A 21625-nucleotide genomic window follows, 5' to 3' on the forward strand; every position below is an offset into this window, starting at 1 on the left:
ACCCATTTAAACCTCCAAACATCACCCATAACTCTCCCCCACCATAACCCAAGTAAAACATCACAAGAACTCCCCTTGATTCCAACTTTCCACACCAAAATCAAGAGCTGAAAACTATCTTTAAAACAGGGCAAAACCAGAAAAGTGATGATCAAAGCTTACCTCAAACTTGGTATTGAACCCTCTCCAATTGCTGAACTAAATCCACAACCTTAGCCCCTTGATTTCCTAGCTTAGCTCCACACTTGAGCTCAAAATTCCAAAGAAGAGAAGCTATGGAGATGAATGTACGGGAAGGAGAAGAAGCAAACTCTGTTTTTAGTTCTGTTTTACAGCCATCTAAACACCATATATATCCAAACCAAAAGACCATTATACCCCTAGGTCTTTAAAAGTTTCTAAAGCCAACTCAAGGGTAAATTTGACACTTTCCACCTACACCGTTAATGAAAATTAACGCTTCCCAATTCCCGCTAATCTCAATATTCTCAAACACCAATATTTCACATCCTGTTACCCTTTAATCCCTGGTAACACTCTAATCATTAAAAGCACCCTGAGACTCACCCCGAGCCCCGAGCTTACGCCCGTTATGACCAAACCGATATTTAACATTCCTTGATCATCTCATGCCAAATAACTCGAACAAACCCACATTATAATGTGGTCTCAAATTATATCACCAACATGCGAACAAATAATCAATTTACCCTCAACGGGCCAAATTACCATCACACCCCTGTGGATAAAAATATGGACTCACATGCATGCATTTCACATCATATCATAATATAATCAACATATACATACATTTAATCAATTAATAGCATAATTAAGCAAGTATGGCCCTCCCGGCCTACTGTTCACGCCGTTAAACACAACGGAGAATTTGGGGCATTACAAACTGCATACGTTCTTATCTACTCTGTTAATGTTATGGAAATAATATAACACTACAATGTGTAAGTAGATCATATCGTAGATCGGCAAGTCAGTGTTAATCATGCGCACTGAATAATCTTAGGACTAACTTATTTTAAACATATAATCATACTTATATTTTACTATGATTATGTCACTATAAATATGATTAGCTATGTACTCGAGATTCAACAGAAGTTTATATTAAGCAAATAATCATAAAAATAAAATATTTGAGCAAGTGATGATCAAGTCAAAAAATGATTTATATTCTTTTAGTAATAATAAAATGAGATTACAAAAAAATTGTTTTTAATTAGGGCATAAAACCCTAACACTTATATGTTATAAAATGATGTGAAATTTATTATTATTAGTTCAATTTTATTTAAGCTTAATAAGTTTTAAAAGGAAACAAAAAAAAAAAAACTTATGACAGTTTCTCTTTTATTATATCATCTCTTTGTGAAATATGTATTTAATTGTTAGGCTTTTTTTCACTAATAAGTAACTTTGTACGTCTAACAAATCAATGAAATTTTTATTTTTTCCAAAATATATATATATATATATATATATATAAATATAGGACAATTATAGGGGCTTCACTTTAAGCCTTACCGGTAGGGCTCTCAATGTTTCTTGACCCGTAAAAAGTTTTCGGCGCGACTTTTTTTTATGACATTGTATATTGTAGCTATTTAGAGTATTCTGCAAATTTTTAGAAAATTCTGAATAGTTTACAGTACCGAAAACTATGTTCAAACATGTTGTTTTCCACGCGCATAAAAAAAATTAATCACGCGTGCAACAACATGTTTTAATCTAGTTTTCGGTACTGTAAACTATTCAGAATTTTCTGAAAATTTGCAGAATGCTCTAAATAGCTACAATATACACGATCATAAAAAAAAATCGCGCTGAAAACTGTTCACGAGTTGCAAACACTGAGAGTCCTATCGGTAAAACTTAAAGTAAAGTCCCAATAAAAAAATTCTCCTATAAATATATTAGCTCACCATTCCAAAAGAAAAAAAAACTACATGTGTTAACTACTGAATTGGTCAAATTTTAAAGTATTAAATTCATCCACACATTGTGCATGGGGTGGGTGGATGCGACTTAAAATCTCGACAACACTACTTTTGAAATTTCTGTGATTTTGACGTCATGAATTGCATAAATTAAAATGTGAAAGTAATAAACCAAGTATAATTTAAGAACTCTTGCTTTGTACGAAATTCACTAATAACTTGGGCCCATATATTTTAGTGCTGATGAAGGTAAACAGGGTCCATCGATTGCTTATTATTTGACGTTCAAGTAAAAAATTTAGTATTTTATAACAATAAGGTTAGTGTTGGTCTAATCAATGTGAATGGAAAATAATTGTAAAATTTTAAGTTGTTTACAAATAAATTAAAATTAAAATTGGACACGTATCTTTATTATAACCAAGAAAGAGATACTGAGAAAGAAAAAAAGGCATTACTTCATGCGTGTGGCCTATAATAATCAATGTCGTTTTCTTTCCTTGTAGCACAACAAACTTATCCTGACAACCATTAAAATAAGAGTATGAACCTGAAGGTTCAAACATTTAAAATTGATTATTAAGTCTCTACCCAAATACCACCTGATTTGCAAAGCTGCCTGTCTTACAAAGGTATGATTATTTAAGTTAATGTTCTTTAATAACTCATTACAGAATTGAGCTTCAATAAATAAATATATATGAGGTGTAAAAAAGAAGAGAATTTACAAAATAGCTACAAGGGAAAAACAAATGGCTCCCTTGCACAATGTAATTAGTATACTTAGTTTCCTATCTAAGCATTTTCTGTTGATTATCATAGCCAACCAAAATAATAGCTGTTAGAAAAGATAAAGATAAACAACTCAAAGGCTAAGAACCAGTACTCCCTAAGGTAAAACCAGAAGCTGACTCTTGTGACAACTTTTAGAAAATTTATACGAGCGATATGTTGCATACCACTTTGGGAATAGTTTGGGTCCAATGTCTTTTCAAGAGAATCATCATTCAGAAGGGGTATTCAAACTTGAATTCTGACTCTCCATGGATATGATTGAAGCAAGCCTCTCATAAACCTGTGTAACATTAAGAATATTTACACAACGCATCTCCAATGGGGAAGGATGGAAAAGGCGAAAGAAAGTTGTCCCTCAGTATGTTTGGTTGGTTGGAAATAATAAAAACAGAAAAATAAGAATGAGAATGGAAATATAAATATTTACATTGGAATGACTTTTCTATTCATTTTTGCAAGAAATGGTCATTCACCAAAATTGGTGAAAAAGTCATTCCATTAGAAAAACATTCCAACGTCTCAAACTCCAATCAAATAGAATAAAAGAATGAAAATGGATTCAATTTCATTCCTTTCTATTATTCTATTACCCCAACCAAACGAGACCTAAGTTTAGAATCACTTACTGCAGAAAGCTGCTTATTTTCATCTTGTTTGTTCGAAGCAGATACATCGTACCTAAATAAAAGATGTAGAAAATCCAATAATAACGTGTCTGGTTTCCAAGAAATTTAAATAAAACTCAATTTTAAATTTCACAACAACATGAGGAAACTGCACAAGTGATTTAGTGAACAAATCCACATGAAACCATACAGTTTTCTTACCAATCACGTGGAATGCCAGCTATATCTCGAGCTGAATAATTGAAGGGCCCCTTTAACTCCACATTATATTCTTTTAACAAGTCTGTAATACAAGGAAAAGGGAATATAATGTTCTCTCATGCCACAGTAATAATGAGCACTATTGAGTATATATATGAAAATGGATAGTCTACTAAAATACCAAACCTTTAAAAGTGAAGCATGGAGGCCGACCCAATTTCTGGCAAACACCAATAAACCAATCCACACCAACAGCTACGTGTGCGACTTCTTCATCAGCAATTCTTGCGACAATATTTGACGTTCTGAGGTCTCCAAAACCAACCAATCTTTGCACAAGTCGAGGCCCAGCATCAAGTCCTCTAGCCTCCTACACAAACAGAAGAAGAAAAAAAAGACAAAAGTATTAACTTCACTTCGTCAAATATAAACTATAAAGAACAGATATTTGAAAAATGAGGAAATTCATGAAACGTTTTAAGTATTAAAATAAAGAACTATGAGGACATCAATGTGTCTTCAAAATATATGACACATACTATAACTTCTGTTAGAAAATGATTCTTTTCCTAAACTGTCCGATACTAGACCAAAAACAGGTCTGGAATATGCAGATTGCACGAAGAAATTTACAAAATGTTAAATGACTTGAGCTATTATACTAAAAAAAAAAAACTCTCTTCCACTTGTAAAAATGAAAGTTTAGCAAGGGCGGGGCTGGCAACATACATTTACAGCATAATAAATATTGCCTTCTCCCCAGAATCAGTCAATAGTCAATTCACACTAAGGACAGTAATAACTCTCCACATAGCTATCGAATCCCTTGTGATGTCAATGAATCCCACCATCCTATCTGTTAGTATTTCAATCAAAATGGAAAAGGGAAAAAGAAGATGAAAAATCTCCCCAGTTAAAATTTTCTCATAACTAGTCAAAGACTAAAATGATGAGGACTTTTAATGCACAGCCTAAATATAAACATACAACGAGGTTGTACTTTGTGCATTTTTCTTTTGCAATGCCAGAACTTCTGAGTAACCTGCTTGACATGTGAAGTCACATGTACAAGTAATTATCAGATGCCTTTTCTAAGACTTTGAACTAAGTGCTTAGAAGTTTGAATACTGGGAAATGTCAGTTTAGAAAAATCAAAGTATCTAAAAGAAAACCCACTTGTGTTCTAGTGACACTTCATTTAAGCTTTGGAGTACAGCAGGTGGACAAATAACAGATAGACCCACTGCTTGGGAAGAGATCTGCCAACAAAAATGTTTTTGTGATGGTGAGCCTGCTGTCATTTGTCCACCTAGTACACTTTAAATCCAAACACTCCGACAAGAGCACAAAGAGCCAATAGTATCAAAATGGATTTGGATACTCTATTGTTCCCAAAGTAGCATCTCCAATATTTAAATATCTCAGCACATACTTAAAGATCTTAGATAATGTATCCTTGTAGACACCAAACCATTTATTTTTCCCAAAGTAGCATCTCCAATATGTGATCATCCGAGCACTTACTTAAAGATCTTAGAGAATGTATCCTCGTAAATACCAAGTTAATTGGCTTGGTGTTTACAAGGATACACTCTCTAAGACCTTTAAACAAAACTCAAACGTTCAAATCTTGAGGATGCATCCTCTACGACTTTTAAGTAGGTGTTTAGAGGTTTAAATCCAAAAGATATCACTTTGAAGAAATAAAGTACCTAAAGTCAAAATCCACTTCTGTTCTAATGGCATCCTGTTTGGGGTTTTGGAGTGAACTAGGTGGACGAATTGAGAAGTGTTCTTACTGTCACATTTATGTGAAGTTAGGCCCACCTATCATTTGTCTACACAGTACACTCCAAATCCAAGTGCTCGACAAGAGCGCGTAGTGTCACTGATATCAATGTAGATTTGGCTTTAGTAGCTACAAAAATGAATTCTCTAAGACCTATTTAGAGTACCACTAAAAAACAAGTTGATTTGGCTTTGGATACTTTCATGTCCTTGAAGTGATGTCCCAGGCTCCGAATATCTAAGCACTTACTTAAAGACATCATAGTAACTATTAAGTCTTGGTTTGGGATGCATTCTTTAAGACCATTAAGTAGGTGCTCAAATATTTGAATTTTGCTACTTTGAAGAAATCCAAGTACCCAAAGCTTCGGTGCTAGTGACACTAAGTGCTCCTATTGAGTGCTTGGGTTGGGAGTGTACTGGGACACAAGTAGATTTGACTTGGACACTTTATTCTTCTAAAGTGGCATCTCCAGAATTAGAATCTCTTGCAACCTACTTAAAAGATTTAGAAAATGCATCACGGTCTTCCAACAAAAATTCCATATAAGTTTTTTTAGCAATTTTCAGACATGCTGAAACTCTGTTATGAGGTTTCTCTCCAGCCTCAACTGGAAAACAGTAGCAGGCAGTGCTACTCTCTATGAATGAAACTAGAGCTATTACTCATTTTCTCATAAAAGAGCGACTATGATGTATAACTAAGTATATGACTACGAGGGAGGCAAAATAAAAGAACGAAGTACTCAATTTTCTGATCTGAATTAACAAAGCTAGTTTCCCTAAACTCAATATCTGACTTAGTTTGACACAAGAGAAACGCAAGTCTTCATATACATTGAAAGTGCTGTGTAAACTGAGAACCTCATCCTTTAATAAAATCTCCAGTGCTGAATATAGAAAAGAAATAGGATATAATAGGGTAGTCTGTATCAAATATCAAAAGATAACAACAAAGAGGAAAAAATGTGGCCGTTGAATTACCTGGACTAGTGGGATTGCTGCCAAACGTGCAGCAACATTATCAGATGTTTTCTCACACTCCCTCCAAAGCAAATTGTGAGCAGGCATGTCTCCATATCTTGTTACAAGAGAAAAAAGGCACGTCAGCTGAAGAAACAGGAAATAGTTATCTACTCCCAAATTCACTACCCTCCTCACTTGTAACCAAGTTCAGCAAGTCTCTGAGAACACCAAGCAAAATGGCGACTCTCGTCATCAGCAACATGAGCGAAATCAGCAAAGAACCCCTCCTCAAGAGTCTCACTGAATAGTGAAAACCGAACAACAGTATCCCAAGCCAAATCGATTGCATTTAGCTCCACATGAGCAAGATTATGCAGCATATAAGCATTGAGAGGCAACAGTGAGTTTTTTGGAGCTGGAATTTCCTTTGGGGATACCTGAATTTCAATACAATAGACAAAGATTTATCAGATAGGAAAGGCAGAAGTCCATGTAAAATAGCTACCAATACTAAAACGAACGAGTTAATAAACTTGCAAATTTAAATCAGAAGTTAAGAGAAGCACATTAAAAGCATCAAAAAGATCAATTTAAATAAGTAAAAGTTAAAAAAGAAACAAGAGCTTATATATCCAACAGGCAACATTCTTTAAAATATCAAATCCTTTTAACTCTAGTCACATAGAAGTGTTCCTCAATAAAATAATTTACTGATAGTCTGATAATGTAACGGAAAATGAGTGGAAGAACATGAGAAGGAATAATTCTTCTCAATTTAACTAGTGAAGAATTGACATGGCCTAAGAATTTGAAGTAGAATAAGTATTTCTTAATGCATTAGCAATCAATTTTCTAAATGCCAACCGCCCTCCCCCCCCCAAAAAAAAGAGAATTTCTAAATGCCGACATTACTGCATCATCATCGTAGCAACTAAAGAACAAAAATGAAATCAAGAAAATCAGCTCAGCTGATACCTGAAATGCGCTGCTTTGAAATTTAATGGTGATTTAACAGATACCCATAAACCAAATTCAAGAAAAATACTCGAGCAATAAAACCAATGATAATTGCGTTCCCCATTAAAAATTGTGTTTACTTTTTGCTGCAAGATACAAACCCATAATCTTAAATCTGTCAAGAACTTCGGTCGAAAGAAAATAAAGAAAAGAGAAGACGAACCAACTCGGGTTTGGGGGGGCGAGCTGGCCGAGACGGCGGTTGGGCCACCCCAATAGGGAGATTCTCAAGGCGCCACCTGGTGTAAGCGAGATGAGAAAGCCTGGACTTTGTGAGAGGATCACTGGTTGAGAGAACCAGAGCACCAAGCTCCGCAAGTGACGAAGCTGATGACACCGCTATTTGACAGTCGCCCGAAGCATCAGGTGTGGAGGGCTGTGACTGCAAGGGCAATGGTTGGGGACCATTGGGTCCCCAACTACGATCTTCATTCACCGCGCTATCTCTCCAGGTTTGAAGACCAGACCATGGTGTGTACTGCAACGAAGAAGAATAAGACGAAAAGCACTTGACTTTGGTTTTGAGGTTTGAACGAGGCCGAGGTGAGATCAAAGACCATTGTAGCGATGGCAAAAGCATGAGTCTGAGTTTGACGCAGTGCATCTTCTCTCCGGTCGGATGACCCTCCCACATCAATAATCACTCTCCTTAGTTGGTCTTGGTGGTTTTTTTTTTTATTTATCCCTTGGTCTATAAATATCAGTCAATTGTAGACATAGATTATAAATTTTATTTGGCTCTTTTATTGTTATTTTTTTTAACTTTCAATATTTATATATAAAAAAGATTACCGAGATGAACCAGTAAAACAACATGCAAAAAAAAATTATGACTTAATTTAACTTGAATTACAGACTTATCTCCTAAACAACACCAAAGAATCCTGAATCTGCCACAATAACAAGACAATTGACGTAGTTAGCAATGTACACGTGCTATGCAAACTATATCTAATTATCACAACATTCTTTCTACCAAATATTATACAAATCTGTGACAAAAGAAATGGAGCCACAAGTTGACGACATTGGAGAGCACTACTCTACTTTTCCTCGGCCCAGACCCTTCAAAGCCAACTGCCAGAAACAGACGAAACACATCTACACTTTCCGGCGGGGCACAGAGCTTTCCGGTTTTGACAATTCGCCAATTGCAGATTCAAAACCAAGTCTCTCTAACCCCTTACTAACTCCACAATGCAAATCATCATCTACCTCCAATATCTTATCTTAATCTGCCATTTTAATCACAAAATCATTATTAGCGATTTGTTTTTGCTCCCTGAAACAAGTTTCTTAAAAAAGTGATTACATTTAGAGCTGTAACCATAAGCTGTAACCTGAGCAGTGTAACCAAAGAACATGGGTAAAACATTTAACCATTCAGTTAAATTACAAGTGTTTTTGAAAATTACAACATCCTCTCACCTCATCATGTTAAAAATTCAATCAAGATCACAATATAATTAGATTCATTTCAACCATAAACTTTATATTGGATGTGTGTTAAATAAAAGATATATATTCGTCATTTTCGCTGTAATTTTAACCATATTTTGATTTATCCATGTGCAAATTGAAGTATCAGGGAGAACTTTGTTATGTACAAAAAACCACTGCGATTGTCTAAAATTGAGATTCTTACTACTATCCTTATTTTAGTTGTTTTATCTCCTCCGCTCAATCACCACGCAAAAAAGGCATTCGTATACAAAACTTCCAAAGACTAGTTATTTGTCATAGAAAAATCATCGCATGCTAATAGTAATCAGTGTGTCGCATTAAATCAAATAAGTTTTGGGTGTCAGCTATAAAAGAAAATGTCACTCAGTTTTCAAGGCAATGGAGAGAGAGTCAGCATCATCTATGAAACTATGTAAAATTTAATAACCAACAACGCTGGCGAAGTTTTGCAAAAGAGACATTAACTCGGTATATAAGATTTTACCTAATTACCAAACAAATCAAGTTCTTGGTGACCCTGCATCTGATCCAGATGCAGATGAACTTTCGCTATCAGAATCTGCAAGAATAAATGCATGTATACGTTAGAAAAATAAAACACATAAAATCCAACAAATGCATATGGCATCACCGTACCACTAGAGGACGATCCAGAACTGCTAGAGCTGCTAGAACTACTTGATCTACTCCTATTATCCCCCTGATTATCCCCTTGAGCTGGTGGTGAAGAGGAAACAATGTTTTCATCTGTTTACATAATAAGAAATCACAGTTCATCAATTTGTAAAAATACAATCTATCATTTAAATGTCACATACGACTCAGCTCTAAAACTTAACCTGTCTTGTTTTCTTTTGGCACCTCTGCCACAATTTGAACCTGGGACTGCAAAAAGAAAACAGAAAAATAATAAATTAACCAAGACACAACTACCAGAAAAGGGAGCGACTTTAGGAAAGTATAGTTAAAGACTTTACCTTCAGCTGGACATTCTGCATAGCTTCTGCTCTAGCTTGGCTGGCAAGCTCAGCTTTCCGCTTATTTTTGCTCAAACTCTTCTTGTAGTTAGTCACAAACCTATCAAGCTCCCAGAGTGTCTCAGCATCAACGCTATCAATGTCCACTTCAATTTCATCATCATCTTGGAAAAGTGATGAATTCCTCTTCTTAATAATCTGTACAATGGCATCTAGCTTTTCTGAAGGTAGGCTTTGAAGATTTGTGCTTAATTTCTGCTTTTCATCATAAGTCATATCCCTTTTGTGGGGATCTTTTGCCTTGGGCTTCTTTAAAGCAGGTGTCCTAGCAGTTGGAGTGATACTCATAGGCTTTGGTCTGGGATCACCATAGTGTGTCATTGATTCTGACCTATCTAAAATCCTTCTCATATCAAGAGGAGAAGGTAATGAAGGTGGAACCTTTCTAGGTGTAGGTGTCGGAAGGCCCACACCATAATCGAACCCAAACCTCATCTCTCGATTGTAATCGGACTCTATTATCATCCACCTCTCCTCAAAAATCTTTGATAACTGATCGGCCATGATATGAACATCCTGGCCTGGTGGATTATAAGTCATAGCATTTCGAAATGTAAGTCTCACGTCCTCGGCAAATTCTTTTGGTGACTTGTACCAGTTCTTGCTCAACCTCGATTTAATAGTACCCAAGTCCATTGGTTGCTTGATAATGGTATGGTAGTCGTGCAAACCAAGACCCGCTACATCAACAGGTTCATTAAACACCCAACCATGCTTGTGCTTCATCAATTTATCAAGCAATGAGGTGCAGCTTTTGAAAAATTTAGTTCCCATCCCAAACCCATTTCCCAAATCTCCACCTTGCTTCTTCCCATTCAATTTTGACTTTTTGTTACTCTCTGCTGGCGGAAATTTATCCTTAGCTAGTAAGAATTCAGAATTGCGATAAAACTGATTCGCCTTGGGCGTCCTCTTCTCTTTTTCCACAATATCATTCACGCCTTGATTATTCTCCAACACTGATATATTCAACTGGTGCAAAGGTCGAATAGCCTCGCGAGTAACACCAACAGAAGCCACCTCCGAATGAGACCGTTTTGCTCCACCATTGCTGACACGTTCATTTGCCGACACATGCAAATGAGTATATCCACTAATCTGCCCTTGTTTCTGTTCTATCTTTTTCACCCAATTCCGTACCGTTTCGAGCTCGCTCTCAAGCTTTCTCCGAATCTCATCTGCCCCCTGTTTCGACTGTGATGCCAAACTGACTGTAACACGGCTCTCCAAACCTTCCTTAACCGGGCCATTCCCTCCAGGCGGATCCCTAGAGTTTGGAATGACGTCTGTAACCACAGGTTGTCGGTTCAAGCTCGACGAATCATCAGAGACGGCATCTAATCTCGAAAGGAGGTGTTGTGACAAATTCCCATCTTCCAACTCCAAAGCCTGTGGCGGTGGTTGAGTCGAATTCTCGTTGTTATTGCACTCGTTGTCGGTCTTGCCCTCGTTATCCTTCTTGCTCTCGTTGTCCGTCTCGCCCTCGTTGTCTTTCTTGCCCTCGTTATCGTTATCATTGGTGTTTTTGTTCCCGTCCTCGTTCCCGTCGTTGCTTTTATTGTTGTTGTCGTTATCCTTGATAACATTGTCGGCTGTGGCGGTGGTAGTACCTGATTCTGGTTCTGGGACTAACACGGTGGTTGTGGTATTGGTATCGCCCTTGGCCTTGGCGTTATCATTGTCGTTGGTGCTGGCGATGGCGGTGTTGTTAATCCCAGTGATAATGTTCTTCTTAAGGCCCTTGAATGATTTTCTTCTATACACCTTGCTCTCTGTATACCTCTGCGTCTCTCTAGCTCCATCGCCTCCTTCAACTGTAGGCCCTGAAGCCATACATGTACCCCTCCGAAACCCTAATTTCAATTTTTCTTCTTTCCCCCAAAAAACTATCAGAGATTTAAACCGGTCCGGTATAGGGTTTTAGTCCTTATCCCCTAAAACAAAACAAAACAAAAAACCCCAAAAAAACAAAACCCCTAATTTGGCTTCTACCACGAACACAAAGAAATCCTAGGGTTTACAGAAGCCTCCTTCGATCGAACCCGAAAACACCGATAAAACTAAAGAATACAAACGACACAGATATATATATATCAAAATATATATATTACGATTATCACAGACAGAGAAAGTTAGGGCTTACAAGACCGCTAGGGTTTCGAGCTGGGTCACCTTCTTCGTTTCTTTTCTTTCTCGATCAGATCTGCACGCTCTCTCTCTCTCTAAGGAAGTTTTTTCTCTCTCTAGAACTGGCGTACAGTGTCAGTGCGTTTCTCTCTCTCTCTATCCTTATCTTACAGGTGTACGGCGGCTGTGCCTTCGTGTGGCTCAAACGGAGTGGACGAAGCGTGTGGGTGCACCAAAAAGAGTCGTGCCCGGTAAGTATCATAGCCCCTTGTGCGGAGGGATTGACCCACATGATGCCTTAGCGCGTAAATCACACGGACAAATGAGAATGAGGTTTAAACGGTTCGTAAGGGGACGTGCGAGTGGACTTGGGAGAAGACTTTATGGCGGGGAGTTGAGTTTGTAAATGTTTGAAAAAAATTACCAATCGCTTCACTAGCGCGTGAAGTGTAATCGCTTAATCGGTGGCGTGGGGTGAATAAGTCTCCGGTTGAGTTTGGGTACGCGCCGCTAAGTCGGTTGGTGCTGAGCAAAGCTAATTGTTGCAGATTCAAAGAGGGCTTTATTGGTTTCAACTTTCAACATGAAGGCACTCGAATCGGATACTGTGATGATCCAATCCAAGCTTTTTAGGCTGAAATCCATAAGTGGATTGGGTTTATGTCCGGTCCAGCTTTTTAGGCCCACGTATTAGTTCCACACTCCGCACTTCTTTTATTTTTTATGTTTTTCTTTTTTATCAATTTTGCACTGTTACTTTTTTTTTCCTCTAAAGTAAAATTTTATTTTAGAATTTTTTCATATTTACAAGACCTTTGGAATTATTTACATAAAAGGTATGATTGATTTGCAATTAGAAAACTGTATTTTTCGAAAAGTGAGATTCTGATATGAAAATCTGAATTTAGTGACTAAAAACATGTTTCTGAAAAATGTGATTGGTTAGATGTCTGTAATGTTTTTGAGTTTTAAAAAATTAAACATGTGAAAATAGAAAAAACATGATTTTATTATTTTCTACTTTCATTCATAAAATTTGAATTCTGATTTAGATTTAATTTTCAAATACAGTCTATCAATCATATATTTTAATGGGTCTCGCAAATTTTAAAAATCTAAAATCATAAAGTTGTATCCAAATTAGATACCAATCACATCCTTAACTTTGGTAAAAAAAATGAGAAAAATAACTTATTTAGTATTTTTGTACAAAGTAAATCACTCACTCCCTTAAGCATTTTTCATAAGAATTAATTCTTATATTCCTATATCCAAAACATAATTTTAAAAAATAAATAAAACTAGTTCACACTACATGAACCATATACAATATAATTTAGAAAAATTTATGGTAAAAATCAATAAGTAGTCTAAAAAATTGCACAAGTAATTTTTTTTGCGACAAAAAATAAGTAAGTAGTCTAAAGTGTTGCACTTAAGTCACTAAGTAGTTTTTTTGCATCAAAAGTTAGTAAGTAGTTTGATATGTTATATTTAAGCCACTAAGCTTCTTTTTTTTTTTTCAAAAGTTATATTTGATACAATTTTTATCTTAAATTTAATTAATTAATAAAAATCTAAAAAAATACATTTATAACTTTGAATAAAATTATTTGAAAAATTGTTTTAAAAATAAAAAAATAATTTAAACGTTTTAGTATGAAAAAATATTTAATTATACTTAAATTAAGTTTTTGAAAATTATACAACTTAATTAGAACTTAATTTATTTAAAATTAAATAATTTTTCATACTAAAACATTTAACTTATTTTTAATTTTTTAAACGGATTTCAATTACTGTTTCAATATTAGAAATATATATTTTCAGGTCCTTATTAATTAATTAAAATTAAGACAAAATTAGCATAAAATATGGTTTTTGCAACCAAAAATTTATTTAGTGATTTAAGTGCAACATGTGAGGCTACTTACTAATTTTTGCTGCTAAAAAAATTACTTAGTAACTTAAGTGCAATATTTTAGACTATTTACTGATTTTTACCGTAAAAAAATTACTTAGTGACTTAAGTGCAACTTTTTAGACTATTTACTAATTTTTGCCGCAACTTTCCCCACAATTTTTATATATATTCTTTATTAGTTTATATATATATATTCCCCATCTCCCTCTGAAATTACCACACCCATTTTAGAGCAACTTGGATGACTCAATCTAGCATGGTAATTGTTGTCCCTTCTTCGTGAAGCTCTTTCCTCCAAACTTTAACAAACCATCCACTAAGTTGGTGAAAATGAATCAGTCGAATCCTGAAAACGATGAAATGTGCTACTCAATGTTCCCAAGCTTCTATCCTCGTTTTATATTAGTGAAATGAAACTTTGTGTTTTATTCAAGAGGAAATGAATTTGTGTACAAAATGATTAGATCAAATGGAAGGGTAAGATACAAGTTGTATGACTAATAACAAATTAAAGTGAGTATAACTAATTTACCTAACTTTAATGACACTTAATACTCGGTCTCAAGATGAAGTGTATAAATATTTTACACACATCCTGGATGTTGAGTCTTTGAATTTGTTAGAAAACAAGTCTTTGGTTAGGATGTCACCAAGGTAGTTCTTGGAAGAAACATGATATAGTTTCAATGTTCCATCTTGGACCTCCAAGAAACTTATAGCTTAAGAAGGACAAGTGTCACCACATTAATTGAAATCTTCCTTGAAATGAAGGAAAAAAATCTAAATCGAATAAAAATAATCCAGTCATAAGTGTATGGTAGCCACGTGTAAAACAACCTGCATCCAATGTTGATCGCTACAACATAGTTAATCTGAACATATATTCTACCCATACTCTGAATGATGGAAGATAAGGTCTTCCATGGACCTTACCAAGCACTCAACTACAAAGTCAAGTGCTTTGAGGGTTCAACACTAGGGTATTATTAGCCATAGGGGCATTTTCTTATGGTCGACATTTATCACATATGTTGAGTGCGCATGGGACAAAGCTTTAGGATTATTATAGACCTCTTTCAGCACTCAACATGTCATAAACAAGTGTTCTCTAATGGTTGTTCATAAAGGATATCCAATAGCATTTAAAAAAGTATCGAATAATCAAAACAAAAGGCTAGGATCTCCACTTCCTACACAAAAAAATGGTCAAAATTTTACATCAATGTCGAATGCTAATACATAAAACCTATGGGGTCAATCCCCACCACATGTTCCAGCACTCGACATAAATGTTGAGCTCTAGCATAAAAAGCCATAGGTGATTGTTATCCCCAAAATTTTGTTCGATGACATGGCAATTGGATGAGACAAGTGGCAATGCATGGTTAGTAAATGACACATTAGTAGTCATTAAATGTGTTGACTAAAGAAGTGCAAAGGTTGAGAGTTGACCTGGGGAGTTGTGATATTACTACTCAGGAAATCAATTTAGCTGGTCAAAAGTGATGTGTCATGCCTAACCAGTGATGTGCCATGCCCGACCAGTGATATGCCATGGCCGACCAGTGATGTGCAATGCCTGACCAGTGGTGTGCTTTGGTCGACCGGTTACTTCAGGAGGTGTTTTGTCTGACCAGCTACATCGAAGAATATTTTTGTCTGGTAAGGGAGAAGTCTCACCCGACCAGATGCACGGATTGTCCGACCGGTCACGTAGTTCATCCAACCAGTAATGTGTTTTGGCAGACCAGTTACTTCAACAACGAGATATAGCCAACCAGACATCTCAGGAATGGCTTTCATCTAACCAGCTATGTTAGATTGAGGAGTGTAGCCGACCGGATGTGTCAGAATCTCAGGAGTTAACTGCTTAGTGACTTCTTTACAGAATCTCAGTAACAACTTCAACCCGAATTACTCGTAACTACCGCGCAAATCTCTCAAATATCCCGAAGTAATAACTATATGGTTGTAATTTTCATTTGTTTATTATTTATTAATTAAAGTTGGTTGAAACAACCAAGGACCCCGTCAAAACGGGATATTTTTCATGTACGATCCATGAGCCTATAAATAAAGAGCTCATGGCATCATTGAGAGGATCTAATCTTTTTGAGACTTGGAGACTCTCTAATTTTGAGACTTTGGGACTGTTACTTGGGGCATTCTTGGGGCATTTTCTGAGAGAGCTTAGAGAGAGAAAGCTTGTATTCTCAAGAGAGGGAAACACTGTATTTTTCTACTTACACTTAAGAAACTCAGTTGGCTCAGCTTCATCTGATCTTAAGTGTAGGATACATATATCACAACTCTAAGTGGATTAGGCTATTACCAACAAATTGGGACTGAACCACTATAGAATTACTTGTGTTATTTGTTTTCTATTCAAGGTTTATTGTCGTTTTTGTGTTTACTCGCAGTTGGACAAAATCGTGGTCAACATTTTTGGTGCTTTCATTAAGAGCCTGAATAGAAGAAATACACTACTATCCTACCAATATGGCACCCAGGAAGCCCATTACATCAAAAGAGCATGTTAGATCAGAAGGTCTTGGACCTCAGAACCCTGAGACTAAGCCCAGGGTCTTTCTCGAGGAGACAACTCCAGAAGTTGAACAACTGTAGAAGGCCATGGGGGCTTTCCAGGAAGAAATGATGCAATTCAACGCTTGGCATGAGTCTTTTGCTGAGGAGATGGCCAGGCAGAAAGCTGCATTCAAGCAGCAAAGATGGGAAATGGATGCTAGAAGCGAAGAGATCAGGCGACGGCAGGAGAAGGCCGACTGGTGACATCGCGAGGCAGCACTTGCTCTAGAAGCAAATACTCAATTGGCCCATGCCAATGCCCAAGCTGCGGCACGAGAAGCCGCCCAGGGAGTAAGAAATAATAACGCTAGTCAGAAGTCCCCTGCTGGCAGAGCCGATTCTCAGGGGCCAGATAGAAGTAAAAGTAATCCCACAGGTCGGGCAGATGATGGGGTCCGCTTTGGGGCTGCATCGATGCAAAGGGAGAATTTTAGAACTCCTTCCAGAAGCCATCGGTCAGAGACTTCTAGATTAGGGAGTCACCGGTTAGGCAGTAAGAAGACTTCACCCATGCATAATCAGACCAAGACTCCTCGAGATAAGAAACCTTCACAGTTTAAAGACGGATATGGTCGGGATGAGGCTGATAGTCATCACACCGATCGCTCAAAGGAGAAAGATGGAAACGACCAACAAGGAGGACTACCCGGGCCGTGTCGAGAAGCCGTCACTACATCCTGGCCAGCAGCGTATTGGGAGAGAGCAGTTCTCGTGTAGTAAGCCCTCTGAAAAGTCAAATCGAGCAGTGTTCAAATGATCGGTATATCAAGCAGTGTTCAAATAGTCGGTAAACTGGGTAGTGTTCAACTGGTCAGTGAATTTGAAAAGTTGTTAACTGGTCAGTAAAAACTGGGCAGTATTCAACTGGCTGGTATTCACCTGGTCGGACAAACTGATAGTAATTGGGAAGTGTTCAACTGCTTAGAAATTCTCCATATACTTTGTGTTTCATGAGTAATTAACCATCGATCACTTGGGAGCACATAGGTATACTGGCATATAATTTATCTTGCTACAATTCCACCATGAAAGATCAAAAGTTTCAGGTCGGTGATTTGGTCCTGAGAAAGATGTTCATCATAGACCCAGTAGCTGGAGTGCTAGGAGCAAATTGGGAAAGACTTTATCAGATCAAGAAAGTTTTGCCTCTTGACACTTACAATAAACTTTATTGGCTGAATGGAACCTGATCATGAACCACTGGAAAGGCAAGCACTAAATACCGCTTTCACAGTGGTAGCTTAATTTCAAGTTGTTTAACTTGTTATTTAAGTTTGGTTTATTAGTTGGTTATTTGCTGACCAGTCATTTATTTTTGAACAATTTTTATTGTTTAAGACTCGTTATTAGACACGTTTAATCCTTTTTACGAGTAATAAAAGAGACTACGCGTAGCGTGGTCGATTCTTGTTAAAAATATGCATGTGTGTTAATTATTCAAACAGTGTTCAACTGTTCGATATGTTCAAGCAGTGTTCAACTACTCAAATATTTTCCATATACTTTATGTGTTTCACGAGTAGTTAACTGCTGGAATAGATGCGGTCAAGTAGCAAGTGACCAAGGATCTTTCAACCCACGATCACTTGGGGGGCACATGGGCTATACTGGTATATAATTGAACACAGGCAATAAGAGCACAAGTTAAGATATTTTTTTTAGGCTGACTTGTAAATTTTTTAAGTCAGAAAAAGGCCATTAAGCTAACTTGTTTGACAAAGCTTAAGTAAGTTGGAATTTTTTCAGAATTTCAAGTTAGAAGCAAATATTCGTGTGACAATAAACATTATGCTGATAAAATGTTAGAGCAATAAGAGTGTGAGAAAGTATACTTAGTAGGGACTTATGAAATGTTTAGAATTTCTAAGTTAGAAAACCAAGTACTCATGCGAAAATATAAGGCATACATCAGAGTGACTTTACTATTCACCAAAAACTTATAATGTTTTAAGTCTAAAACGACTTAGAATGTTTCAAGTTAGCAAAGAAAAGTAAAGTATAAATGCCAACAGCTCGGCCGTACGAGAAAAATATCAAAGTTGCTAAGCAGCAATTGTCTTCACAAGAGTATAAGAAAAAAAAAAGTAAACTACTGGTTGGGAACAAAGTTTTCACTATTCAACTTGAGCATGGCCTCTGGTCGGCCAAACATGCTCTCTGGTCGGCCAAAAATGCTCAATGGCCAGGTAGACTGTTTCCTGGTTGGTCAACACCGTCCTCAGCATCAAGAACCTCCTCTGGTCGGAAGGATAAAGTAGGAGAGGCGGGCACAGTGCTAGCTGGGAGAGCTACCTCCTCGGTAGCCTTGGCTTCACATTTAGCGAGCTCCTCGACCTTTGCTTCTTCAGAGAGAAATTCAAGGTTGAGAGGCTTGTTTAACTTCCAAATCTGATAGAAGCAGTTGAAGCAGATTTCTTCATAACGAGCCAGATCAGCTTCCTTTTCCTGTTTCAGCTCTTCATTCTCTTGAGTCTTCTTCTCTAGCTGGTCGGTCAGTGTCTTATTGACCTGTATTTGCTTGTTTTTCTCATCAACCAACTCATTCAACGATCTATCTTGGTCAGCAATTGTTTTCTCAGCCTGCTCAGTCTTTTCTTAGAGATCTTTCTCAGACTTAGTCAGACTTGCAATCTTTGCCTGGGCTTCCACCAATTGATCATTCAAGACCTTGACCAGCTCCTTATAGTCTACTGATCGACATTGAGCATGACTAACAGTGATGAGTCCCTGGAGTAAATAACCGGAAAAGTATTCAGAATTAGAACAATCAATAAGAAAGTGAGTGTTTCTGATAGGATGCTTACACTCATAATTTGAGCAAGGCCTCTCTGCACAACAACTTCAACATTGTGTCGGGGTAAAGTCTCAAAGGTTTGAGTTTTTGTTACATGATGAAGAGTGTGGTCTAATAACTCCTTTCCATATTCACCAGCAATGCGAAGGGGCTCACTTAAGTCAGCCGGTCGGGTAGTTATTAAGCTAGTAGAAGGAGGAATAGATGGAGGAGTCAATCGTGGGATAGCGATAGGTTGGTCAGATGATCTCCCCTGGCTGGTCGGTACAGTCTTTGCAACCTTGCTCGGAGGGTTTGAGCTACTACCTTCACCAGGTTTCCTCTTTTGGGCCGAGGAAGTGTTGAATTGCTTAAACATGTCTAGATCTGCAAAAAAGTGATGTGCAAAACTGGTCAGTGGAAATGAGAGATAAATATAAGTAAATAAAAATTTTACTATGACCACATGACTTTACAGATTTCACACAATCAGTCTCAAACAAGTTATCTACAAAAACTATGGTAGAAAAACCTGAGTTCAGAATTTCATCAAGAATGTTGTCTTCATCTTTAGACGATGAGCTGTCTTCTTTAAGGAGTTCAATGTTTTTTCCTTTCTTGAGTTTGGTAGGAAAGGCATGTCTACGAGGATCTAAAGGAGCCCATTCCCTAATAATAAGATCACCTAGTCAGCGTGACTGGGGAGAGGGTTCAGAAGAGAACTGGTCAATCACTACTTCGGTATCAACATTTGACTGGTCGGTTGTGTTTGCTTCTTCAGTAGTACTACCTTCTATAATGTTTTGATTGTTTGGTAACAACCCCCACCAATTGAAGGTTTTCCAAGTTGACCAACTCCTTGACATCTTTCTCTTCTGTTGGCATGTTAGCAATTTCTTCTGCTCGGGAATACATTTCCTTGGTCGGTAAAGGTTGATGAAAAGGGCTTGCATGCGTAAAATCCAAGTTGTTGGCCTTAATGTCTGAAGTAAGAAAGTATTCCGTGTAATATTTTCTAGGATTTAATTTATGAACGATACCATGAAGGTACTTAACCCCTTTTTGCCTATGAAAGAAGTGGAAAAATTATGTGTTCTTGTGGCTGGGGTTAGTCCTAAAATCGAACAAATATTGTACCTCATGAGGAGTAGGTAGGTTCCAGCCCTGGAAGTGGTAGAGAATGTATAGAGCAGACAATGCTTGAATTCCATTTGGAGCTATCTGGAAGGGAGAGATACTGAAGTAATTTGCTACTGACCGAAAGAAAGAATGCAGAGGGATAGTAGCTCCCGCATAAACATGGTATCTAGACAGGCACAATAAGCTCCACCAGGATTATTAGCTCTCTGGTGAGGTCGTAGACATATCACATTAACTCCTTTAAGACCTAAAGTCTGAATATGCTTATCAAACATTTTGGAGTTTAGCTTAGAAGGCTTAGCTATGAACCAAGAAGGCGTGCCATCTTCATCTTTTCTTGATTTTAGAGCAGCTGTTTATTGAATCTCAGTTGTAAAAGTTTGGGTAGCCTTTTTCCTGGGTTTACCAGCTTTACGGACCTGGCAAGGAGGCCTTGAAGAAGCTTCAGCTTGAGCTTCTTCTACCAAGTGCTCTATAGCTAATGGATCGCGTTCCACTACCTTTTGTGCACTCTTCAAGCTACTTGAGGATCTTGTTCCTGAGGGAGTCAATTGGACTTTTTCAACCTCATTGGTTGATGCTGATGTTGCTACTTAAGGAACTGATCTTCGTGAAGGAAGTATAAAGCTGATCGCGGAAGGATTTTCTTGAGACGACGAAGACGGTCTTTCGGGGTTCGTTGGCTTGGAGATTTGGAAGAAGAATCACTGCTCGGAAGGGTATCACTTGAAGCAGAAGATGAGGAATCAGAGTCTGTTTGGTTGTCACCTCCCCTGTAATTGAAGTGATTCATCTACAAAAAATAAGGGGAGGTAAGTAAACCAAATAGAATATAGGTGCAAAGAAAAAATATTCACCACTAATTCACAATGAAAAAAAGAAAATTGTTTCAAATGCCATGCGGTGTCCGAGCGGCTAGGTGGTGTCCGAGCGTTGGGGGGCATGTCTGAGCAGCAGGGGTGCGTGTCTGAGTGGCTGCATGTGTTTGAGCAGCTGGTGCGTGTCTGAGCAGCTATGTGTGTCCAAGCGGCTAGGCAGTGTCTGAGCGGCTGGGTGGTGTTCGAGCGTTGGGGTGCATGTCCGAGTAGCAGGGATGCATGTCCGAGTGACTGCGTGTGTCTAAGCAGCTGGTGTGTGTCCGAGTAGCTGCGTGCATGGCCGAGCGTCTGGGTGCATGTCCAAGGCCCAAGTGGGGATCCGAGTGGCTAAGGGCCCAAGGAAACAAA

At 37.5% G+C, this 21625-nt stretch overlaps 2 protein-coding genes across 2 annotated transcripts; both read right to left on the minus strand.

Moving 5' to 3' along the window:
• Positions 1-2486: 2486 nt before the first annotated feature.
• Positions 2487-8039, minus strand: LOC133817397 (uncharacterized). The gene is made up of 7 exons (XM_062249906.1): positions 7512-8039; positions 6527-6768; positions 6350-6446; positions 3764-3947; positions 3578-3659; positions 3377-3428; positions 2487-3030 (listed from the first exon to the last, which is right to left on the minus strand). Exons 1-7 carry the CDS (start codon positions 7980-7982, stop codon positions 2959-2961), a joined length of 1200 nt encoding a protein of 399 aa, XP_062105890.1. The 5' UTR covers positions 7983-8039; the 3' UTR covers positions 2487-2958.
• A 124-nt stretch (positions 8040-8163) lies between these two features.
• LOC133817396 (transcription factor GTE4) lies at positions 8164-12125 on the minus strand. Its single transcript, XM_062249905.1, has 5 exons — positions 9790-12125; positions 9652-9697; positions 9449-9559; positions 9297-9371; positions 8164-8583 (listed from the first exon to the last, which is right to left on the minus strand). Exons 1-4 carry the CDS (start codon positions 11680-11682, stop codon positions 9313-9315), a joined length of 2109 nt encoding a protein of 702 aa, XP_062105889.1. The 5' UTR covers positions 11683-12125; the 3' UTR covers positions 8164-8583; positions 9297-9312.
• Positions 12126-21625: the final 9500 nt, after the last annotated feature.

The sequence above is a fragment of the Humulus lupulus genome, chromosome 2 (assembly GCF_963169125.1).
Source record: "Humulus lupulus chromosome 2, drHumLupu1.1, whole genome shotgun sequence".
NCBI lineage: Eukaryota > Viridiplantae > Streptophyta > Magnoliopsida > Rosales > Cannabaceae > Humulus > Humulus lupulus.

What these genes read in the sequence shown, in the direction of transcription:
- LOC133817396 (XM_062249905.1), bottom strand. Translation starts at nt 11,682, where the DNA reads ATGGCTTCAGGGCCTACAGTTGAAGGAGGCGATGGAGCTAGAGAGACG. An exon ending in GCCAAAAGAAAACAAGACAG is followed by an intron (nt 9,560 to 9,651) that starts GTTAAGTTTTAG and finishes TTATGTAAACAG; the next exon opens with ATGAAAACATTGTTTCCTCT. An exon ending in TTCTGGATCGTCCTCTAGTG is followed by an intron (nt 9,372 to 9,448) that starts GTACGGTGATGC and finishes TTATTCTTGCAG; the next exon opens with ATTCTGATAGCGAAAGTTCA.
- LOC133817397 (XM_062249906.1), bottom strand. Translation starts at nt 7,982, where the DNA reads ATGTGGGAGGGTCATCCGACCGGAGAGAAGATGCACTGCGTCAAACTC. An exon ending in CTTGCTGAACTTGGTTACAA is followed by an intron (nt 6,447 to 6,526) that starts GTGAGGAGGGTA and finishes TCTTGTAACAAG; the next exon opens with ATATGGAGACATGCCTGCTC. An exon ending in AAAATAAGCAGCTTTCTGCA is followed by an intron (nt 3,031 to 3,376) that starts GTAAGTGATTCT and finishes AATGTTACACAG; the next exon opens with GTTTATGAGAGGCTTGCTTC.